The 22,181-nt window shown below is 36.9% G+C and overlaps 1 protein-coding gene across 3 annotated transcripts in view; it reads right to left on the reverse strand.

The window, feature by feature from the left end:
- Positions 1–2,289: 2,289 nt before the first annotated feature.
- magi3b (membrane associated guanylate kinase, WW and PDZ domain containing 3b) overlaps positions 2,290–22,181 on the reverse strand; it is a 102,804-nt gene continuing 82,912 nt past the window's right edge. Inside the window, exons 9-22 of one of the 3 annotated variants that reach the window (XM_084426507.1) lie at positions 17,533–17,727; positions 15,011–15,631; positions 12,203–12,234; positions 10,617–10,776; positions 9,499–9,593; positions 9,178–9,370; positions 8,887–9,066; positions 7,927–8,124; positions 7,400–7,487; positions 7,122–7,227; positions 6,076–6,213; positions 5,357–5,492; positions 5,021–5,106; positions 2,610–3,395 (exon numbers count right to left, since the gene is read on the reverse strand). In XM_084426507.1, the coding sequence (XP_084282633.1) occupies positions 5,054–5,106; positions 5,357–5,492; positions 6,076–6,213; positions 7,122–7,227; positions 7,400–7,487; positions 7,927–8,124; positions 8,887–9,066; positions 9,178–9,370; positions 9,499–9,593; positions 10,617–10,776; positions 12,203–12,234; positions 15,011–15,631; positions 17,533–17,727 (2,195 nt within the window). In that variant the 3' untranslated portion in view covers positions 2,610–3,395; positions 5,021–5,053. Of the gene's footprint in view, positions 3,396–5,020; positions 5,107–5,356; positions 5,493–6,075; positions 6,214–7,121; positions 7,228–7,399; positions 7,488–7,926; positions 8,125–8,886; positions 9,067–9,177; positions 9,371–9,498; positions 9,594–10,616; positions 10,777–12,202; positions 12,235–15,010; positions 15,632–17,532; positions 17,728–22,181 lie in introns of all 3 variants that reach the window. The other 2 variants (XM_084426508.1, XM_084426506.1) reach the window with 2 other exon arrangements.

Genomic DNA, 22,181 nt, shown 5'->3' on the forward strand with positions numbered 1-22,181 from the left:
TAATATTAATATTAATTAATTATATATATATATACACACACACACATCTTTTAATATTTTAAGTGTAAGTTAAAGGTAAAACAGGCCTCATTTTCTTAATGCAAAATATTTTTGTATAAGTAACACTTTACTTATTGCTTTTATATATAAAGCATTATAAAATCATTTTTAAATTAATTAATTATGCATTTTAATCCTTCTTATACTGCATTGTATGGTGGAATAATTGTAACCACAGTTATAATAAATCATAATACTTATCTATCCATTAAACACACCTTTAGAAATTTGCATTAAAACATATGACAAACTACCAATTTCAGATGTAACAAGGAATCTGCAAATATAATGCATTTTAACTTTGGTTACAATTATTTAGGAGTAAATAAATAATGCATTTTAATGTACTGTACATTATGAATACTTTTATAATGCATCATACTTCATGTCTTTAAGTAAAGTGTTACCATATTTCCTTTTGAATTTGAGATGAAATATGGCCCCTTTACACCCTTTACGAGGTTCACCCATGTGCATTGGCTTCTGGTGGTCATAAATCAAAGGTTGACCAGCATAAAGTATAGCTTCATAACTGAGGGCTTGAATTGCTTGCACTGCTTGTCTTCATCTTTATCAGACTGGACATGCATGTACAGGAAAAAAAATTAAAAATAAAATAAATATTTACTATATTAAATCTGATTTCATAGAATATTTAAAAATACATTTGCATGTACCATTTGTTTTGTGACAAGTCAAAACAGTTGCTACAAGGTAAAACTACCACGGTGCTTAGCAAGAGCCTGGATCTCTACACCGAAATCAATGTCACAATCTGTTATAGCTACATGTATCTATTCATATACATATTTCAAGAAATAAAACATTTGATCATCTTCTTAGTATCTTAAAGCACAAGTTTCTGGTCGTTTGCAGTTATAATATTTGGAGATCAGGGAGTCAAAGACATGGAAGAGAAAGAGAACAGTCTGAAAAGTCCCTGGTAAAGCCCCCAATCATCACAACAGTTCTTATTTACAAGGTTCGGAAACATTAGAGAGACAACCTGCACGGGTCTAAAAGGCATGCAACAAAACAAGGAGTTTGTGTGTTTAACTTTGCATGCAGAAAAAAAGAAAAAAAAAAGATTCTTTGGGGTAAGGACGTGCTGTTTTTAACCGAAACAAACTTGCATTGTCGATTTGGTGATTGATGGGGCGTGCCGTGTTCTCTTAAATTGCATAAGGAAGGATTGCATTGTGATGTCAGGAGAGTCCTTGTGTTGCTTAATGTCAGCTGGCTTGAAGGAAATTAAAATGGAGCTCCATGCGTTTGACCACAAAGCCTCAGAAATTGCCTGTCGGAGATCATTAAGCAATGATCTCCATAAAGCGGTTTGGATGAAGCCTCATGTTGAATCAGTCTGTTTGTGCAACAGTGAGACTGCTGATTACAAACATTTATAAATGATTTCAATGAGAAGCTCATGCCGACCACTGTCCAAAGAGAAGGACATGAACATGGTTCACGTCATAAGCGAAGCCTGTACGGCGCCTGGGTGGGAGACCACCTGGAGAAAAACAAGGTGTAAGGCCAAAAACATATTTGTGGGAAGTATGTGAACAAACGTGTGAATGCTTGGCCTATGCACTGAAGGTACATATAGAGCTTGCGTTTTTGTGGCGGTTATAAACCTCTCTATTCAATCAGGTGATAAAGGTAAGACCTTGTCTGTGCCTTTAAACCAGATTGTTTATTACTCGGATAGCTAGCTTTAAACAAGTCAAGAGCTAAAAGTTGCCATGAAATGAAAATTCAGCATGACTGCATGCTCCCATTCAGACCTGCCTCTGTCCAATCACAATTTGATGGACAGAACCAAGTCCCTGACCAGCATTTGCTTTCTATGGATGCATGATTTCAGTTGAATGACCCATAATTTCAATAATCGGATAACCTGACAACCTGAGTATTCTCAAAAAAAGTCCTGAAGCTGGTTGTGTACGGTTTTGAGTTTTCCCAACTTGATTTTTTTACAGTGTCGGCAACCCGTTAAGAGAAGTTAGGCAATAACATTCTGCACAAGTATGCAAGTTCTTGTAACACTGAGCCATTGGACATACACTTGTAAAGAAAACTCCCTTGAGTACAAGATGTTTAGTCTTGTAGTCAAGGGGCCAATAGTTTTCTTCAAATGAATGTGCCAATAAACCAGATGTGTTGTAATTCAGGTAGCTAGCTATAAACATGTCGAAAGTTTACTAACTTGCTCAGCAAGATTATCTTCGAGATGTTGCTCTACCATGACAGTAGATAGTTTCTGCTAATGTGCCTTATAATGCATGAATAACTTAGCTAGAAGCGTTTGCATTCACGTACGTGCATATGTTTCTGGTCTTAAACCTTCTATTCCCAAGTATCCTCAATCTGCTCGCAAACATCTCGCATCACCTCCTCGTGAGTGAGAATGCGCGCATAACTAGGGATCTTCCAAAGGCCATTGTTTAAGGGTCCTGGGTGATCAAACACTAGACTCGCTCTAGTGGTGACTGAAGCTGCATCTGTGGTGACAATGTCGTCACTCTCATTTCCTTTGCTTTTGTTTTCATCCTTGTCTGTAATCATTTCCTTGTTTTCTTCCTTTTGATCCCTCAAAGATCCCTTTTCCTTAGTTTTTTTGCTCCTCCTGTCTCCCTCCTGTTTTTTCTTCTTTTGGGTGCTTTTGAGCTTAGCTTCCCCTATTGGCTCAACTGCTTCATCCTCTTCTTTGCTCCTCACTTTTCTCTCAGCTCTCAACCTCTCCTCCCGTTCTTGGGCCTCACTTCGCTTCCTTCCTCTAGATTCCTGTTTTTTCCTCCTTTCAGCATCACTTTTCCTCTGGTCCACGCTCGTTCTCCCCTTCGCACGGCATTCCTCTTTCTGTCCCTGCGCTTCGCCAATTACCACTTCCTGTCCTTCACGCTTTGACTTCTGGGGGCTGACTGAGCGACTGTGTTGGCAGGACTTTCTGTTCTTGTGGGAGTCTTGAGTGCTTTGTTTCAGATTTTCTTTGTAGCTGCAAGCTTTGTCTTTGGCTTTGGATGGGCTTTTGGGTTTCTCTGTTTCTCCGAGATCAAGGAGATCCTCTGCGGACCGACTCTTAATGCGGCGTTGCTGCGAGACTCTGGAAGAGCTGGTGTTTCGTGGTTTGGCACTTTTCTCCCTCTTGCTGTCTTTAGTGCGAGGATCCTCGCAGGCCAGATTCAAGGAGCCGCGAGAACGGGCGAAGGAGCTTGTCAGGTCTGGCGTTCCCTTTTTCGCTGAGGTGGATGACGGATGAAGGAGAGGAGAACTGAGAGGAATGTTGGAAGTGTTGGATTCCGGCAGATCAGGAAGGATAACATCTCCTGTAGAACCTAAGGGTGAAAAGATTTGCAACTAATTAAAGCCTTATTAAAATTTATCATGATAACCTATTTTTTTATGCAAAGTGATTTTGCATACATGTGCTTAATTCCAGAATGCTAGGTTGTTGTGGTTGTCTGCACATGCATTGCTATGAAGCTGACAGGAAGTACTGGGTGATTGCTAGAGTGTTTTAGGTGGTTATGATGTAATTGCCAGTGTGTATATCAGAGCTGCACGATTCTGAATATATAATTTTTGTTTTTTTTTCAAATAGAAATCACGATTCTGAGCAGCCAATTAAACAAAATATTAAGTACTGCAGTCAATTTAAAAATGTTGAATTAATATGAATGACTTTTTTTTTTATATAAATCAGTTTTGAATGAATGATTCAATGACTCGCTCATAATTTTTTCACTTGTTTCATTACTGTATGAATCAGCGTTTTTGAACGAAACTCTTGAATGAATGATTCAATGACAATACATTTTTAACAGTCACTTGCCGCCTGGTAATGTAACGATGTAATCGATACATAGACACAGGTGAATTGTTGTCGTTTAAGGCGAGACACGGCAGGCAAAAACATCGGGGGGTTTTTTACTGGTCAATTTTGAGATTTTTGGATATTTGTCTTCAATAACATGTCTTCTTTCAGACTTGTGGTGAAAAAAAGTCCGAAATACACATTTAGGTCTTTATTTTATTACACTTTGTCTGTTTGCGTCTGTAGATTTCTCATAAATTCAACAAAAGTTCGCGTTCTTAATCAACATGCTGCTCCGCGATCTCTGCCGGCACCCTGTCATCACATGCACCGCTGGAAAGCTCTCTCTCTTCTGTACAATCCTGTCGGATCCAAATATGGTCATTTCCTTTTTATCAGTAACCAATCGTGAAAGTAAAAGGGCTGAATGCGCAATCTCATTGGCTGATGATAAATCCTTAAAGCCCGTTTTCTCAAAATGACTTTTCTCACATACTCCAAGTCCGAAATCTCCACTTCAGTAGCACCTACAGTAACACCACACTTTCCAGTCTTGTACCTAGTTATATTATGAAGACATTTACAGAGGGATTTGTAAATATATTATTTCTAGCCTGATTTATATAACATTTTATTCAAAAAAACATGGCGAAAATAAATTTAAGGCTATTGACAGTATTTTCTGATTTACAGGATAACAAAAGTAGATATCCATAAATCCCTCTGTAATTTTTTTCCCATCTAATATGTGAACACAATGAAAAAATTTGTTTTAACCTGGCTTTATCCAATACTCAGATTTCGGTTTTTTTTAAAATATATGCAAATTAGCGCATATTTAATTAGATATTGCCTTATTTGCATATTTAAACATTAATATTTTTTTCTCATCTTAATGTAGGTAATCGACTGGGAAAGTTTCATGGTGATATCTGCTAGTTAAAATTTTTACCCTATTCACCTGTAGTGTCTCGCCTTAAGAATAAGATCATGTGGGTGTTTGAATCAAGATTGCAATATTTTAACGATTAATCGTGCAGTTCTAATATATATATATAATGTCCTGTTAATATAAACTTGGACAATAAAGCTTAAAAAAAGTTGAGCAATTAGGAAGCATAGAAAGTGTAGTGAAAATCCCATTACCAAAGAAAAAAAGACCTAGAGGAAAAGAGGCTTTTAGTGATGATGTTCCTGGGGGCAGTAACACATCGCAGATGAGCTTACACAACCTGCACAGAAGAGGAAAGAAAGAAAGAAAGAAAGAAAGAAAGAAAGAAAGAAAGAAAGAAAGAAAGAAAGAAAGAAAGAAAGAAAGAAAGAAAGAAAGAAAGAAAGAAAGAAAGAAAGAAAGAAAGAAAGAAAGAAAGAAAGAAAGAAAGAAAATTGAAGTTAGCAAGTAACTTGTGTGGTCTTGATGTTCTTACAGTATGCTTGTATATCAGCCGCAGCAGTATCCTGTGTTTGTGTGTCATTACTCACTGTTCTCTGATAAGAGGGCTTGTGGTCGCAGTAACAGTAGCACTTTGTTTCCTCCAGCTTGGATCAGCTCAATGGCTCTAGTGTGACTGATGCCTTGTGTCTGTTCTCCATTGATCTCCACTACCTGATCTCCTACCTGCAGAGACACGTTCAGGCGTAAGATCATCAAACACATGAAAAACATTGTCACCTTCTTATAAGGTTGTACTTCACAGCACTTTCACAACATGTCTCAAGACATCTGTAAACAACGGTTTGACATTTCACGAGTTCACATGTTAATGAAATCCGATGTAATGTTATAATGCGTATTTGGCTTGCTGTCCGGGGGGAGGGCTCCGAGCTCGGAATTCGGAGTACTCCCCCCTATGAATGTATAGATCATAGGTATCTATGAGCAGACCCAGCCTAGTGTGAGGTGATGGGGTGGTGGCCATGGTGGTCATGAGACACGAGGTAAGGGAAGGCTTTATTTATACTGGCTTCTTCTTGTGCTGATTGGATGATTACCAGAACATGCTCCTCCCGAACTTTGTTACATAAAACTTGATTTTGATTGTAAAAAAAAGTATTCAGCTTTCTTAAAACTTTCCTTAACTTTTTACTACATTTAAATGCACTCTGCAGATGCTTCACTAAAATTGCAGCAGAAGATGCAAAAAGTCTGCCGATTCCATCCACAATATGTGAGTTATTAAAGAGTGGTGTTCTGTACTGACGTGTATCCTGCCATCTTGTAGAGCGGGGCCGTCCTCAGCCAGCCGCAGGATGTAGAGGCCCATGTTATACTCTGTTCCCCCTCTCAGACTAAAGCCAAAACCACGAGGGCCGCGCTCCAACTCAACCGCAATACAGCCCTAGGTAGAAAATACACACAAAATGCAATTTATTCCAGTGATGGCATCAACATATGAAGTATAACCCTGGATTAAATTACTTTAGTCTTGGCTTAAATACCTAGTATATGTATAAAGTATGACATATATTAGGGCTGCATGATATTAGAAAAAACTGACATTGCAATATTTAGCTTTTTCGCAATTTCACCAGATGATTTGAATGGCTCTATTTGTTAAGAATAAGCAGTGCTTTATGTTTTTCAAGTAAATCTAACAGTATTCAGGTACAGAAATTGAATTATCAAATGTAAAATAACATTGCAGTCTTCACTGTATAAATTAAATATAGTTAATATAATTAATTCATTAATATAATTTACCTTTGTTCTCTTTTTCTTTTGTTGTCTGATTAACATTGTTTAATTGTAACATTGTGACACAAACAGCTGCGGGTATACTTTAAGATGAATGCACGGATATGATATACACATACGTTTTCTTTCTCCATTGTTTACAACACATAATCGACTCAGCATTTTAACTTAATTTTGCGCGCACGTGTCCGTTCAAGTGTTCACGTGCTGTCTGCACGGCTCTGTGTGCGTTCCAGTCTTCTTGCGCTTGATGTTTAAACTGATAGGACTTTAAAACACATGCAAATGATCAACTTTCACTCTATGATGTTTAAACTTTGCCATGAATCTGCGTTCCGAACTAGTGGGCTGCTGGACTACGATCCCTATATTGACATCGCACATCCTGTGATGTGCGCACATCGCGATATCAATGCTAAAACGTTATATCATGCAGCCCTACTATATAATTATTTTTCATAATATTTTTTTATTTTGCATCATATTTTACACTAGATGTGATGACTTTAGATAAAGTTTAGGTACAGTTTATGATATAAGTGTGACTCTTACCTGTTTTGAGTTGGCGACACACAACGTTCCCTGTTCACTCATGGGAAGAGCTTTATACTCCGTCCAGATGAGCTCATCCCGGATCTCATCCATGTCCAAATTATATCTGCACATAAGCAACATGTATTATAGATCAGAAGGCAGTGTTACTTAAATCCTCCACATGTTATTGGAGGTTATATTTTTGGCTATATGGTTGTAGAATTTACATGAATTTACAACAAATATAGGAAATAAGCACATTTATAGTGGTGTAAATATGTAATAGTGGAGTGCACCTCTCATCCTGAGTGGATTTGAAAATCTTGTGCTGCGGTGCTGGACTTTGTTTGGCCGAGCTTGCTCCTGAGGGCGGACCTTTGTACTCTAAACAGCCAATCAAAACAGATTGATTGTCATATGAAATGATAACTTCAAGTATTAAAGTCTTTTTTACCTCTGTATTATGACATACTAATGATAAATAAATAAGATCAAGAACGTTTTAACTCCAAAAGCCTCTGCCGATTAATGTTTTTTTGTTGTATGATATTCGTACCTATGAGCCAACACCAATTAAACATGACAGAGAAAAATGAACTGTGTATTTTCATGCTTTGTATTTGAAATAAGCTAGTAATTGGTGTAAGTGCCCTTCTTAAAACGTTCAATTTAAATATGCATGCATAATTAATATCAAATTTTGCTGTGGATATTAGCATTTTAATTGAAGCTAGTGTGACAAATCAAAGCATGAGGCACAGGTTGAGAATGCAGGAAAATGCACTGCGGCAGTATTTATGTGACATTTCATCATCTCACTCACCGTCCTCAGGAACCACGGTGAGCGTGACTGAGTTTCCTGCGTCTTTGATAAGCTGAACAATGTCGTTGTGGGAGAGCTCCACAATGGACTGGCTGTTCACAGCGGATATGCGGTCGCCCACATTCAACAACCCACAGCGGTCAGTTGGACTGCCCTCGATTATTCGACCGATCTTATGAGGAATCACTGCAACACACACTTAGGCAAATCACTTAGCAGAATTAGAAAGGCGTGTGTTTTATTTATAGTAATAATGAATTAATAGTAGGAAATGCAACAATGCAAAACTAAAAAAGCGGAATGGAACAGAGCGCATGGGTCCCAAGACACTCTTTAAAAGTTAAACTACTGTATTTTTAACATAACATGCCAAATGCAATGGTGATGACACAAGATGCTCAAAAAACAGCAACAAGTTTTGATACAACTGCCACAGACTCCCATTTACACGTGTATGGCTGTAGCGGTGATAAAAAGGTAGAAATTAAAGAAACAACTTTGAGATGCAAAACGATAAAGCACACGGTCAATATGACATTAAACCACCACTATTAAGGTCAAATTAAATTATTAAATTAAAAATAAATAATACAACATCTAAAAATAGTTGACTTTACTAGTTGTTGATTATATATAAAATAAAATTAAAATCAAATCAAATAATAAATATCCATGTGTCCTTATCATTTTTTAATTGCCATTTATTTATTTTTAATTGCCAAAAAAAAAACTGTTCTGAATGTGTATTCTAACAATAGTTTTTCAAAATGTGTCTTTTTAAACAATTAATTAAAAACAACCATAACATTGAATAGCAGTAAAATTCTAGTGCAGGAAACAGTGTCATAGTATTATGTATTACATAAAATATTAGTATGTAACCATTCTGAATGAGAACCGGTTCTTGATTCCAAATGAAATAAAAAATTGTGTAAATAATGTCAATTAATCTGCTGTTACCTCCAGGTGGCGGTTTGCTCTTTGAGGTGAGAATGACAAATCCAAAGCCCTCATTATCTTTGCGATGGAGTGTGATATCAAATGACTCCTGGTCCTTGACACTTGCCACCTGGATGCGGGGAAGCCGAGGTGAGCCATTCACAAGTGTCATTGCCCCGCTCCCAACATCCACTGGGGCATCTATAGAGCAGAAGATTACACAGACTGACCTTTAATGAAAGCTATTCAGGCAGTTAATTACACTCCAGCACTGGTTTTTATGTCTAAGGCCTGTCAGTCAGCAGTGCTCACCCCTGTAAATGACCTTCCTGCGCACTGAAAGAAGCACTTGTCCGTTACGTGCTGCGTTGGTCATCAGATCCAGAACTTGTTTGTGAGATTTCCCCTTTACAATGATGCCATCGATGCCTACGAGCTCATCTCCGGCCCTCAGACGGCCTTCCTTCTCCGCCGCCCCCTGGGGAATGATGGCACCGATGTAGACCTAATGAAATTAAATGGATAGCTCATTTTAGAGCTAAGACACAAAGTCGATCTGCTAATAAATCACATAAATACAGTCCATGTATACAAATATTTAGTAATGTGGTTACAGAAGTATGAAGGACTTACTGGTTGTTCTGAGCCCTCTCCCCCAAGCACACGGAAGCCAAAGCCTGTGTCCTGATCTCGCTTAATGAACACGTCCAACTCCTTAGAGTGAGGTACTGCATAACAATTGACAGATTTACATGGAGGTATGATAAATAAATTGGAATAAACCACATTCATCAATTCAACACAAAAAAGTAAAACCAATTCAATTCATGCATAGGGCTTTTTCTGTGTCTCTGCATTCAGATAAAAATAAAATAAAAGGATAGTTCTCCCAAATATGTCATTGTAAAATAAAATAAAAATTCTCTTTGAAGCTCAAATGCTGATATACATTTTTTTCCCTGCCATTGAAAAAAAGATTCCGGCTGTCTGTGTTTTCACTGTTATATGGTAGAGGGCGCTATGATACCCTCTGAAAGAGTACTGAATCTCCGGATCAAAACACAGGCGAAAAAGAAGCAGAAACAAGCGATAGCATTTAAGGAGATGCATGTGTAAAATAACACAATCATCTACATGAAACAGCATATAAATCAAAACTGCCTAACGTTGCCAAATGAAATGTCGACCCAGGATGAGGTCTAACACTGTGTCTAGCATCTCTTTCCCCGCCAAAAAACGCTGGCGGGGAAAGAGATAAGTAGTTGCTCTTTTCCATGCCATAGTGGTTGGTGACTGTAAAGTTCACCTCACTCTAAAGTTCAAACTTCTGCTCATAAATCTGAATTTAATCCTGTTAATCCTAGTGCAATATATGCAAGAACAATACATTTGCCCACAGCTCTTGTTTGTATTATGATTTGAACAGTGTTCCTCAGTGTTTTGTTCTTTTTGTCACCACTTTCGTTGTAAGACCAGGGTGACCACATTGCAAAATTTGAATTTGTTGTGAAGTGCTGATACAAAGTGAAAATTTGTATATGAAGACAGAATTCATTTTTGGATGAACAATACCTTTATATAAAAAAAAAATTATATATATATATATATATATATATATATATATATATATTGAAGTATATTTGTCAACTTCAATCCTGGCTGGGGACCCACCTACTAGAATGTTTTCAACATCATGATGCTGTAACATAAAAGAGTTTCCTCCTTGTTGTCTCAGCTGAGCAGAGACTCACCTATGCTCTCCGGCAAAGCTTTGGGCTTGCTGTAGTGGAGGGAAGCGTCTTGTTTTGGAGAGCTACATGGTAGTGTGTTTGAGTGATAGGTCAAAGCCTGGGGAACCATGATGTCATGGCAACGGTCCAGAGTCTCAGTACTGGCACTCATCCCCGGTCTCTGTTGGAATACAAGGGGAATAAAACGTGTTTTAATACCACTTCACACAGTGACTCGCAGAGTGAACATAGATATGGACCTGAACAAGTAACATTTAAAACGGATTGCTGGGTGTGTCTTTAGAGAGAATGCAAGCATCATACAGATAGATAGACTACAGAAACATTGTTATTGTTGGATATTGCCTTCATGGTCTGGTTAGCAGAAAGAAAAAAGAAAAAAAATCACGAAACCCATAGGAAAATGAAGCCCAACACACCCATACTATTAATGTTTTTGTTTTTGGTCAAGTTGCAGGATTTTTAAAGCATTACATTTTTAGCAACTACATTTTTACATTGACTGTAGAAAATGTAAGTGATGTTGTCCACACACAAAACTCATTACCATGATATTAAGTTGGTTGCCAAGGATTGCAATGTGGTTACTAAGATTGTCCTGGTTGCTGGGGCATTACTAGGTGGTTTTGTGGGGTTGTTAGGGTGTTTCTAGGTGGATTTAATAAGAGTGTCCTAGGTGTTTGGTAAATGATTTCTAAGATTTTCCTTGTGGTCGCTAGATGTTTGTAGGTGAACGCACTAGGGTGTTCTGCGTGGTTGCTAGGTTATTTCTATGGTGGTTGTTAGGTGTTTTGTTGTTAGTGTTTTTTTTTGTGGTTACTACAAGGTGGTTTCTATAGTGTCTTGAGTGTTTGAGAACTGCTTTTTATGGTTTCTAAGGTATTTTACGTGGTTGCTAGGGTGTTTCTAAGGTGTTCTGGGTGGTTGCTAAGGCATTTCTATTGTGTTCTTGGTAGGTATTTTCTTATTTTTTTGTATGTTTACTACAAGGTGGTTCCTATAATGTCCTGGGTGTTTGATAATTGCTTCTTATGTGTTTTAGGAGGTTGCTAGGGTGTTTCTCAGTTGTTCTAGGTGGTTTTTATGTTGTAGTGGGTGGTTGTCAAAGTTTTCCAAGTTTTTTTCTTTTTTTTTTCCTTTTAGGGTGTTCTATGTGGTTTCTAGGGTTTTCTGGGTGGTTACTAGGAATTTCTAGGCTGTTCTGGGTGATTGCTAGGTTGTTTTTTACAGGCCAGAATCCAAAGTGCCCACCCACAAGTCTCTATAATATTCTGGTCCCTCAGAATCCTTCTTCAATGTAAGTCTATTTGCCTGTTTTATCATACTCAATTGAAAATTTTAAATCCGATCACTTCAACAAAAAAAAAGTACAAGCCACAGGATTCATTTATGTCACCAGTACAAATGATGCAGAACGTGTTAGCTATCACACTTTAGTATTTTACAGGAAGGAGTTTGTTCAAATCCCAAACCCAAAGTACCAGCAATTTCATAAGCAAAAAAAACAAAAAAAAAACATAATATTCTCCCATTTTCTCAGTTCTACAAGGTCATTATCACCTCTGAAAATCTATTATCATACTCACAGGTCGTAAACTCTTCACTGGTGATGTATGACCTAGAAACAGAAAAAAGGCAAATGAGAGACATGTAGCACTGAAAGAGAAAAAATGGGGGAACAGGCACTCAACATAGAGATGAAAAAAACAAAACAGGAACTCATTACTGAGAAAGTTTCTAGCCTTATTATAATGACAGCACTTCATGGTTGTTGCCTATCAAACATGAAAAAGGCATGAGAATACATTGTTTCAGTGCTACATTATTAATTCCCATCCATCTAACTAAAAAGCTACTCAAAGAGGAAACGTCATTCAAGTGCTTTAAAGTGGGGCGTTTCCTGAGCCAATTCCGAGCTGAGTTAATCATGACACATGCGTCATCTAGGAGCCATTAAAGATGGATAAAATAAATGAGAAAATACATAGAGAAAATGATGGATACTACACATGAATTCTCCAGGGAGAGTGACATTGCAAATGACAGAAGTCATGCATAAAATAATGACGCAGCTACACTTCCATCTGTCAATTCTGAACCCACGCCGTTTATTCATTCCCTTTGTTTTCTCTTGATTGGTGTGATTTCTATTGAATTTAATGACTAAACCATGAATGACGCAACTCACTCAGCCTTTGAGGGTTAATGGAACTGATTAAAGCACTGTCTCATTTTCCCCCTCCCTGTTTCGTTCAGCAGACAATAACTTCTCACAGAACTCTTTGCAGACACATCCTGAAATTCCCCTCCCTGTAATCTAGACTCATTTCCCAAATTCCCAGCCAACCCCACAGAGTGGGTGCAAAATGCAAAGGGGCCTCTCCTGCCAACTGTGTCAGAAGCAATGGTCCATCATTCTTACATAATGTATTCCTGAGAGACAGAAACAAAGCCTGAGTATGATAAGTGAGCGTGGAGGAGAGGAGAACAAGTGTGGCTAAAATGTAAAATTATGAAGAGGGAAAAGAATGTAAATGATTTCTCACCTGCTGAAAAATGGAGAGATAAAAAAAGAGAGACAAAAGGGGAAAGAGCCTTTATGCAATTCCCTGCTGAAAAGACCAGCATACTGGAGCTGCTCACCAGTATACAGTATGTTATGGATGCAAGTTGTTTTCTGAGAAATGTATAAATATTAAGTGAAGTGCATGTTAAAAATAAGGGGAACAAATCTGACAATGGGGTTAGAATTCAAGTTGATTTTTCTTACCCCTTTGGCAGATTTTTTTATATTTATTTGTTAAAAAACATAATAATGTTGAATGAATAAATTTCTCAGAAAACAAAACTGCGAACACTGCCCATTTTAATATCAGTGTCAGGTAAGAGTAAGATATTTGTCTATATTTCTCTGCTCATTTATGCTGGTTTGTTATTAACATCCACTGCTATAAACTCATTAAGTTTACTAAATGATATCAATAAATAATAAATGAAAAGACATATACTTATACGTGATGCACACAAGCACAGCTTGCACACTTCTGTAACGGCCATATATAGAAAGCACACACTGCCAGCTCTGTAATAAACACGTCACGGAGATGTAGTCCCGTCCGAATCAGCACATAAAATCACAGATGTTGACTCAAGTGATTAGAATTTTTACTCAACGTCATTTAAAAAACTAGTCCTATACGAATAAGGCTTAAGAAAGTGACTTTTCGCAGTGTACTCTTTCTAAGAATTGGGAATTAAGTTAATTTTTCAATTTCGGCTGAATTTAAATTACTAAACATGAAGTAACAATAAAATAAACAGAAATGTATGTAACTGCAATACGTGTAATTTTACTAGAAAAAGAAGACGTGTTGAATGATGGCTTGACAAAGGCTTGTCTGAAAGTTCAAAGAATAAATAGTTTGACTGTTTTATTCATTTTCGCATTTATATTCACTTCATGCTTGTCAAAGTTAAAGTCTTTAAAGTCTTTTCAGCAGGGTTTTTACGAGGCATGCTTAAGATCCGTTTTGAGTGTGTGTGTGTGTGTGTGTGTGTGTGTGTGTGTGTGTGTGTGTGTGTGTGTGTGTGTGTGTGTGTGTGTGTGGTGTGATTTCTTAAAAGATAACAAGACCCCTTGAAATTGCCATTGGTCACCATATGCCTACCTACTATGGCTACTCGACCTGAACTCTATAACTGCCTAAAGGCCCAAAACATACTCTACGCAAGAACATTTACATTGATGCATTTGATTGACACATTTATCCAAAGTGACTTACATTGCAATCAAGCTATCCATTTGTTTCAGTTCAGGTATGAACTTCCCTGGTCATTACGGACAAAGGATAATCGAAACATGTATATTTAGTATTCATTACTTCAATGAGCTCATTGTTTCTGCCTTAAATTATAATATTGTTCAAATTATAAAATTTTTAGCTAATTGTGATTTAGTATTATGTACATTTCTGAAATACATAACTTAGACAGATAGCTCTGATAACAGATCACTCTAAATTGTAATATGGACTCTAGAATAAGATAGAATTTGTTATATAGAATTTTCTGTAAAGCTGTTTGAAACGATCTGTACTGTGAAAAGTGCTACACAAATAAACATGAGTTCCCTGGGCATCAAACCAGGGAACAAGTTGCTAGTGCCATGCTTAAGCTACAGGAACATTATGCAAAGGATTCTAGCTGCATTTTACATTATGCTGTGTTTTGTGTTAGAATGCACGTCATATTGCAAAAGAAATGCGCATTGCATTCTCAGTATCGCCGCAAGAGCCGCCATCAGTGTAAACTTTCGGCTTCTTCTGTTTGTGTAGTCCATGTTTATGGCCTAAACAGATCAGTGGGATGTTCCATACACCCTCCTGCTCTCTTACCTCCTCTCAACACCAACAGATTCACCTCGCTCCCCACAGGGAGGTCCTTCAGTATATCCACCACCTGCGCATGGCTCAGCGTTTGCACATTTTGCCTGTTAATCTCCTTTATCACGTCTCCTTTCAGCAGTCCTCGGCACCACTGCTCATCCAGGATCATTTTCACCTTCTGCCCCAACGGACAGTCTGCAATGGCAAAGCCAAATCCTCCAGGCCCCTTCACGATGGGAACGCTCACCAGCTCCGGTTGCAGCATCCCCGTCTCTGGCCTATCGTTGGCACTGATGCCTCCTGGAAGCGCAGCGACCACTGGCCGGCCGTTGGCATCTGTGGTTACATAGTGAAGCTCTTGGGAGGAACCGTGGAGGGCGTCACCTTTGACCAGCAGCGGCTGGCCATTGATGAGGGGTACGGCGGTTACGATCTCTCCTGTCGGAGGGGGAGGAGGAGGAGGAGGAGGAAGGTCCTCGGTGTCCGCATTCACGTCAGGGGGGAGCAAGTATCCGTGACAGAGGACCATGTCCACGTACTGGTTAATTGGGATGCACTGGAACATGTGGACCACGTCAGCATGCGTCTTGCCCAAGACAAGTGTGCCGTTGATTTCCACAATAACATCACCTTGGATTAGAAGAGAGGAAATTTGACAGCATGGGAATGAGTAGAGAAAGAACTGAAGAAAATAATCATTACAAAGTGGATGAACACCTTTTCTAATACATTTGTGCTTTTGAAAGATAATAGATAAAAGAAATAGATCACACAAAATAGAAACTTCTTTCATTATTTATTCAGCCTTATGTTGTTCCAAACCTGTATATTTCTTGTGACTTGTATATGGCATTTTCCAATTTTTTTGGAATGGGATCAGTGAATGAATTATTCTTTTAAATTGGTTTCTTTTCAATGAATCGGCGGATCCAGTTCATTAATCAGACTTTTTCCTTTTGTTCACTCACAGACTCATTGATCCACAGCAGTTCTCTAGATAACAGCTCACTGGAATGGAATATTATCAGTGAATAAGGACGTAAATTCAGACTTTTTTGGTTATCATGTGGAGTCAGAATATTTTTTAAAGGTTTTTGGGACCTTCCCACTGTAATCACAATGAACTGCTGCTATATGTAACCGGGTGTTTATCTTTAACTAAAACTAAATTTAAAAATGTATATATTTTTTATTAAAATATATAAATATTAGATGACAAAAATTTAACTAAACAAAAAAGTTAGAAAAGTTGCATTGGCAACTGAAATAAGTTAAATTTGAAGCACTAAAATTGCTAATTAAAAATAAATAAACTATAGCCAACTATAGTAATATGGACAAAATAAAACTATTAAACTGACAAAAGCACATGACAAAATTATCAAAGGTGTAAAACAGAAAATATAAAGCTAAAAGCTCATTCAAAATATTCATAAAAATATGATAGCATATAAATAATACTAAAACACAACTGTTATAGAGAAAAGATTCCACAAAATATCAAACTTTTTGTCTCATCATATGGGTTTGGAGCAATATGAAGGTGAGTAAACAAAGCCATCATTGAAGGTAAATAGTGTACAGTGCTATGCATAAGTGAATACACCCATGCTAAAGTTGACTAAAAAGAGGAATAAAAAATCATATTTTGGAAATTGAACTTAATTACTTAATTAAAAAAATTAGGAAAAATCCAACCTTTAAGGACACCAATTTTCTTTGTGAATGAATAATGTATCGTAAATAAATAAATGTTCTTCCTTAAAATACATGGTGCATAAGTGAGTACACCCCTATGTTAAATTCCCATAGAGGCAGGCAGATTTTTATTTTAAATTTTTTTTTTTTTTTTTTTTTTTTTAGGATACTATGCATCCTGATAAAGTTCCCTTGGCCTTTGGAATTAAAATAGCCCCACATCATCACATAGCCTTCACCATACCTAGAGATTGGCATGGTTTTATTTCAGTTAGCCTAATAGCTAGTTTGATTTGCATTGAGAGATGATCTTATGGAAAGTACCCCATGCCAATCTCTAGGTATGGTGAAGGCTATGTGATGATGTGGGGCTATTTTAATTCCAAAGGCCAAGGGAACTTTATCAGGATGCATAGTATCCTAAAAAAAATTGTTTTTAAATACTTAAAAATAAAAATCTGCCTGCCTCTATGGGAATTTAACATAGGGGTGTACTCACTTATGCACCATGTATTTTAAGGAAGAACATTTATTTATTTACGATACATTATTCATTCACAAAGAAAATTGGTGTCCTTAAAGGTTGGATTTTTCCAAATTTTTTAAATTAAGGCATTAAGTTCAATTTCCAAAATATGATTTTTTATTCCTCTTTTTAGTCAACTTTAGCATGGGTGTATTCACTTATGCATTGCACTGTAGCTCTTTATTGTTAACATGCCTCTCCTATCCCAGTTTAACAATTATAATTAATAGGTTAACTTTCTAATAATCCATAATGTGAATTGTGGATATTTCCCTAAACACCTTTTACCAAACTAGGCATCACTCACCAGAGGCCATCTTGTTGTCCTGTGCGGCGGGGCCATCAGAGAGAACGTTCTTCACCTGCAGGAACTCATCAGGTCGGTCTCCACCAATGATGGTGAAACCAAACCCCTGCTGGCTCTTCCTGAGAGCCGTGTGATACAGCTCCCCCTTCAGCTGAGTGGGGTCCCGAGTGAATCCGGGCGTACCAGCCGCTCCACCTACAGAGACAGAAGAGAAGACGACACAGAACATCTGTGATGACTGCACATAAAATATGCACAAAGACGAAACTGTAAACAACTAGACATTGATATAGTAGATGTGTTTGAAATATACAAGCAACAAATACACCACATGAAATGCTGTTAAACATGTTTTCAAAATGCATGACAGATCCATAAAAAAATGTGTGAAGTCCACAAACAAACGCACACATTTACTTTTTTCTATAGTTTTCCTAATATCATTAACCAAAGCCCAAAAGAGGTGCTTATTTGACCATTAACCTCAGGAGGTCAAATTAAATGGTTTTATTTTCAATACATTTTATATGAGGTTTGCACTTTTGCTGTAAATAAATTGTAGATTTTGTTTTAGAAAATTAAAGATACTATATATATAAATGGCTAACAGGCCATTCATTAAAATGTAAATGGCTTAATTAAAATGTAATTAGTTACAATACTGCCTGTTTGATAAACTTCAAATTGAGATTTATGAATGCAGTCTCTAGCAATGTTTCCATTCAAAGTTCAAGAACAAAAATCCTCACTCAAAAAAAATCATCCATGTGTTCAAGAATACAAAATCATTACTTCCTGGGAAAATGGTTCTATGGTGTTTGAGGAATGCAATCATGCGAGACGCTTCTGGGAGGAAGTTAAACCAAATCATTTTGATGACAGACTTTGGCTTAGACATTTCAAAATGATCAAACCAACATTTGAGATGCTATGCAATGAAATATGCCTTCTGGTTAGTCCAGTTATCAAATCACATTCACAGTTGAGGCAAAGTCATGCACATGTGGGTTTTCATGGTGCTTATCGAGGAATTTGTTCGGTAAATGTGTTTTCATCGTAGTTTTATGTCTTCTTATCAGATATAAATATCACTCATCTGCCTTATAACGCCTTATATAACTTATCTGCCTCAATTAAACGCATACGCTTTTATGCACATTTTTACATTTTATGTTCATCTTGGTGTTTCTGTGGTTTCTTATGCAATATCCCAAAATGTGCATAAAAATAGATGGATTCCTCAAAAAATTGAGGAAATGGTTGAGATGATTCATTTGTCTGTCCATGGTGCTGCTACATGTGCATTAAAATTTAAGTGCCACTGGATAATTTGCAACAAAAAAAAGTGAAATTTCAAACAGTGACAAACAGTCAGATAGACAGATAGACAGATAGATAGATAGATAGATAGATAGATAGATAGATAGATAGATAGATAGATAGATAGACAGGCGTCGATTTCGGGGGGGACGGGGGGGACGCCTACCCACCAGATTTCGTCATGAGTCATTTTGTACCCACCACTTTTAACTTCCGTCCATATTAATTTGACTTTTGGTTCGATTTTCTTGACCGTTTTCAGTGGTTGTGAGGAGCAATATGGGAGAGAAATTTGGTAATCATTGTCTGACCTAACAAAAAAAACATTATAATATTCATTTTATTTTATTTTCCGTGTTCGCATTTATGAGGGAAAAACAACGTGTCAGTTCTCGGGTACGGACGTGAGCGCTCTGAAAGCGGCACTAAAAGACTGCTTTAAAACTTTCACAGAGACCTCAAACAGAACAGCTGCCTTTCTTTAAAGTGAATTTCGTTTTGTATTAATTATATCTTAATTTTAATCAATGTTTCATGAACCAATTGCCTGGATTTAATAAATAAGAATATAGCAGAATCACGACATGGAGGCGCCGGCGAGTAAACTGGAGTTCGTCTCATAAATGAACCGAAACTCAGCGTATAATGCACATTCACATTCACAGCGTATTTAGACACATTTAGAGCAGTCATAATCATTACTTTTACCGGTTCTTTGTGGCAAGCTTTATGCGTGCGGTTGTGCGCTTGAGTGCGGCTATATTACGTAAGCTCATTATCCTGTAGACTATATAAATAATTAAATTAATATAAAGGGGCGATTTGTCCACGAATGACTTAAATGAACAACTAGCCTACTAGTCGACTAGGAAAAAAAACGTTTAGTCGGAAGCAGCCCTTATTCCACATATTTTCGAACCAGGCAACAGGACATCTGGGTTGAGCGAGCGACCCTGCGGAATGAACGAGCGGAATATTCAGAAATGCGCTCTCCACTCACGAGCTCTGATCGGAACAAACCCGAACCTCACTGTCTGCTGAACTTGCGCAGAAACATCAAAATAAAATGCTTTTTAAAACTAAACACTATTTTAGCACAAATTATGAGCTTATTGGCGATTTTTTTATAATTATTGACAAAATTAGAATATAGTAAAAGTTTTTTTTTAGTTTTTTTTTTTGGGTGGGCCTGTTGAAAAGTGGGGCCATGCCTGAGCTACAGGACATCGTCTTTCAAAACATAACCTGCGCGAAAGAGAGAAAAAAAAATGAATGCTTCATTGTACCCAGCACTTCTGAAAATGCACTTCCGAATGCGTCTCTGTCCCCAGCACATTTCAAACCAAACTGACGCCGATTAGATAGATAGATAGATAGATAGATAGATAGATAGATAGATAGATAGATAGATAGATAGATAGATAGATAGATAGATAGATAGATAGATAGATAGATAGATAGATAGATAGATAGATAGATAGATAGATAGATAGATAGATAGATAGATAGAATGGAATGTCCTATGACTGTCATGTAATTAAAACAGCAAATCATTCCAAACATCTGGCGTAGTAAACATAACCATTAACAACTCTGTCTTTGACAGCGTAGACAGGAACATTTATCATTAGCGACTCGACCTCACACACTCTTCTAATATACTGCCATCCTTTGGGTTCCCAGAAGGACTGAGGAAGTGAAAACACTTCCATCCTCAGTATTGGATGACCTTCAAAAACTTTCATCACTAGGGTGTGGACTTTTCCAGCTAATTTTCCACTGCAGTAAGAGAAAGTTACAGGGGTAACTGTTGGTGTTTTACCCCCATGACTGCTCTGACTCACACTATTTGTACTTCCTTTAAGGAAAGTTATTATATCGCTGAACGATAAAAGAAGAATCAAACTGAGCAAAAAGAAGCTTGGGTTGTGTGTGTGTGTGTGTGTGTGTGTGTGTGTGTGTGTGTGTGTGTGTGTGTGTGTGTGTGTGTGTGTGTGTGTGTGTGTGCTTTGATTGCATGTGCTGTAATGACAGCTGAGAATCTCTATTACAGGGAGGAAGGCCTGTCAAAACATTGATTTTGTCATTTTGACAGGACAGATTAGAGAAAAGAGAGGAAATGATGATGGTGAATGGGTTTTGAAAATTGTGCAAGCAAGACTCAAAGACATGGGAAACTCCTGTGTGTCCGAAACGGCTTACATTGTTACGATAGGGCCATATCCCTTGATCAAAAGTAACTTTAGTTGTCGGTTACTGCCACCTATTGTACCTGCAACCAATTGTTAGTTCGCTTTACTTTATCATTATATTAATAGAATATGAAAATATATGAATATGTATTATTATGTGTTAATATGTAATAAATAAATATGTTATATATATATAATAAAACAATCAATGTTATTATATTAATATTTTTGTTTTTAACATTCTATATATAAGTATAATAATTAAATAGGTTAAATAAAATAAATCACAAATAATGTATATTTATTTTATTCATACTACCACTCAAAAGTTTGGGGTCAGTAAGTTGTTTATGAAAGAAGTCTCTTCTGCTCACCAACGCTGCATTTCTTTTAAAAAAAAAATACAGTAAAACATTAATATTGTGAAATATTATTACAATTTAAAATAACTGTTTTCTATTTTAATATATTTTTGAAATGTAGTTTATTTAATTTTCAGCATCATTACTCCAGTCTTCAGTGTCACGTGATCCTTCAGAAATCATTCTAATTATGCTGATCTGCAGCTCAAGAAATATTTATTATTATTATCAATTTAATATCAATCATATTTTTTTGTGGAAACCGTATTTGTAAGGATTCTTTGATGAATAGAAACAGCATTTATTTGAAATGGAAATATTTTCTAATATCATAAATGTCTGCACTGTCATTTTTGATCAATTTAATGTATCCTTGCTAAATAAATCTATAAATTTTTGAATAAACATACTGACCCCAAACTTTTGAACGGTACTGTAATCTAATAAATATTTAGAAACCGTAAAAATTTAGGAACGTCACAAAGTTCGCAAAAGGTTTTAAACAGTAAAAAAAAAATATATACTGTTCAAAATTGATATAACACTTGGATGTGTGAGGGGCCACTGAGTTTATACACCCACTAAAATCATGTTGGTGAACATATTTCTGAGAAAGCTCAAGTCATGTGTCTGTAGATGGCACTTGATTTGCGGTTTTGTTATCTAATGCACCAAAACTCGTCTCACCACTGCCATGGTAACTGACCGTTTCAGTAAAGTAAAAGAAAATGTGCTTTTCCCCCTTGTCCTTCCCTCAACCCATAATGACTGAATA

This window comes from Rutilus rutilus (genome assembly GCF_951802725.1).
Source record: "Rutilus rutilus genome assembly, chromosome: 12".
Taxonomy (NCBI): Eukaryota; Metazoa; Chordata; class Actinopteri; order Cypriniformes; family Leuciscidae; genus Rutilus; species Rutilus rutilus.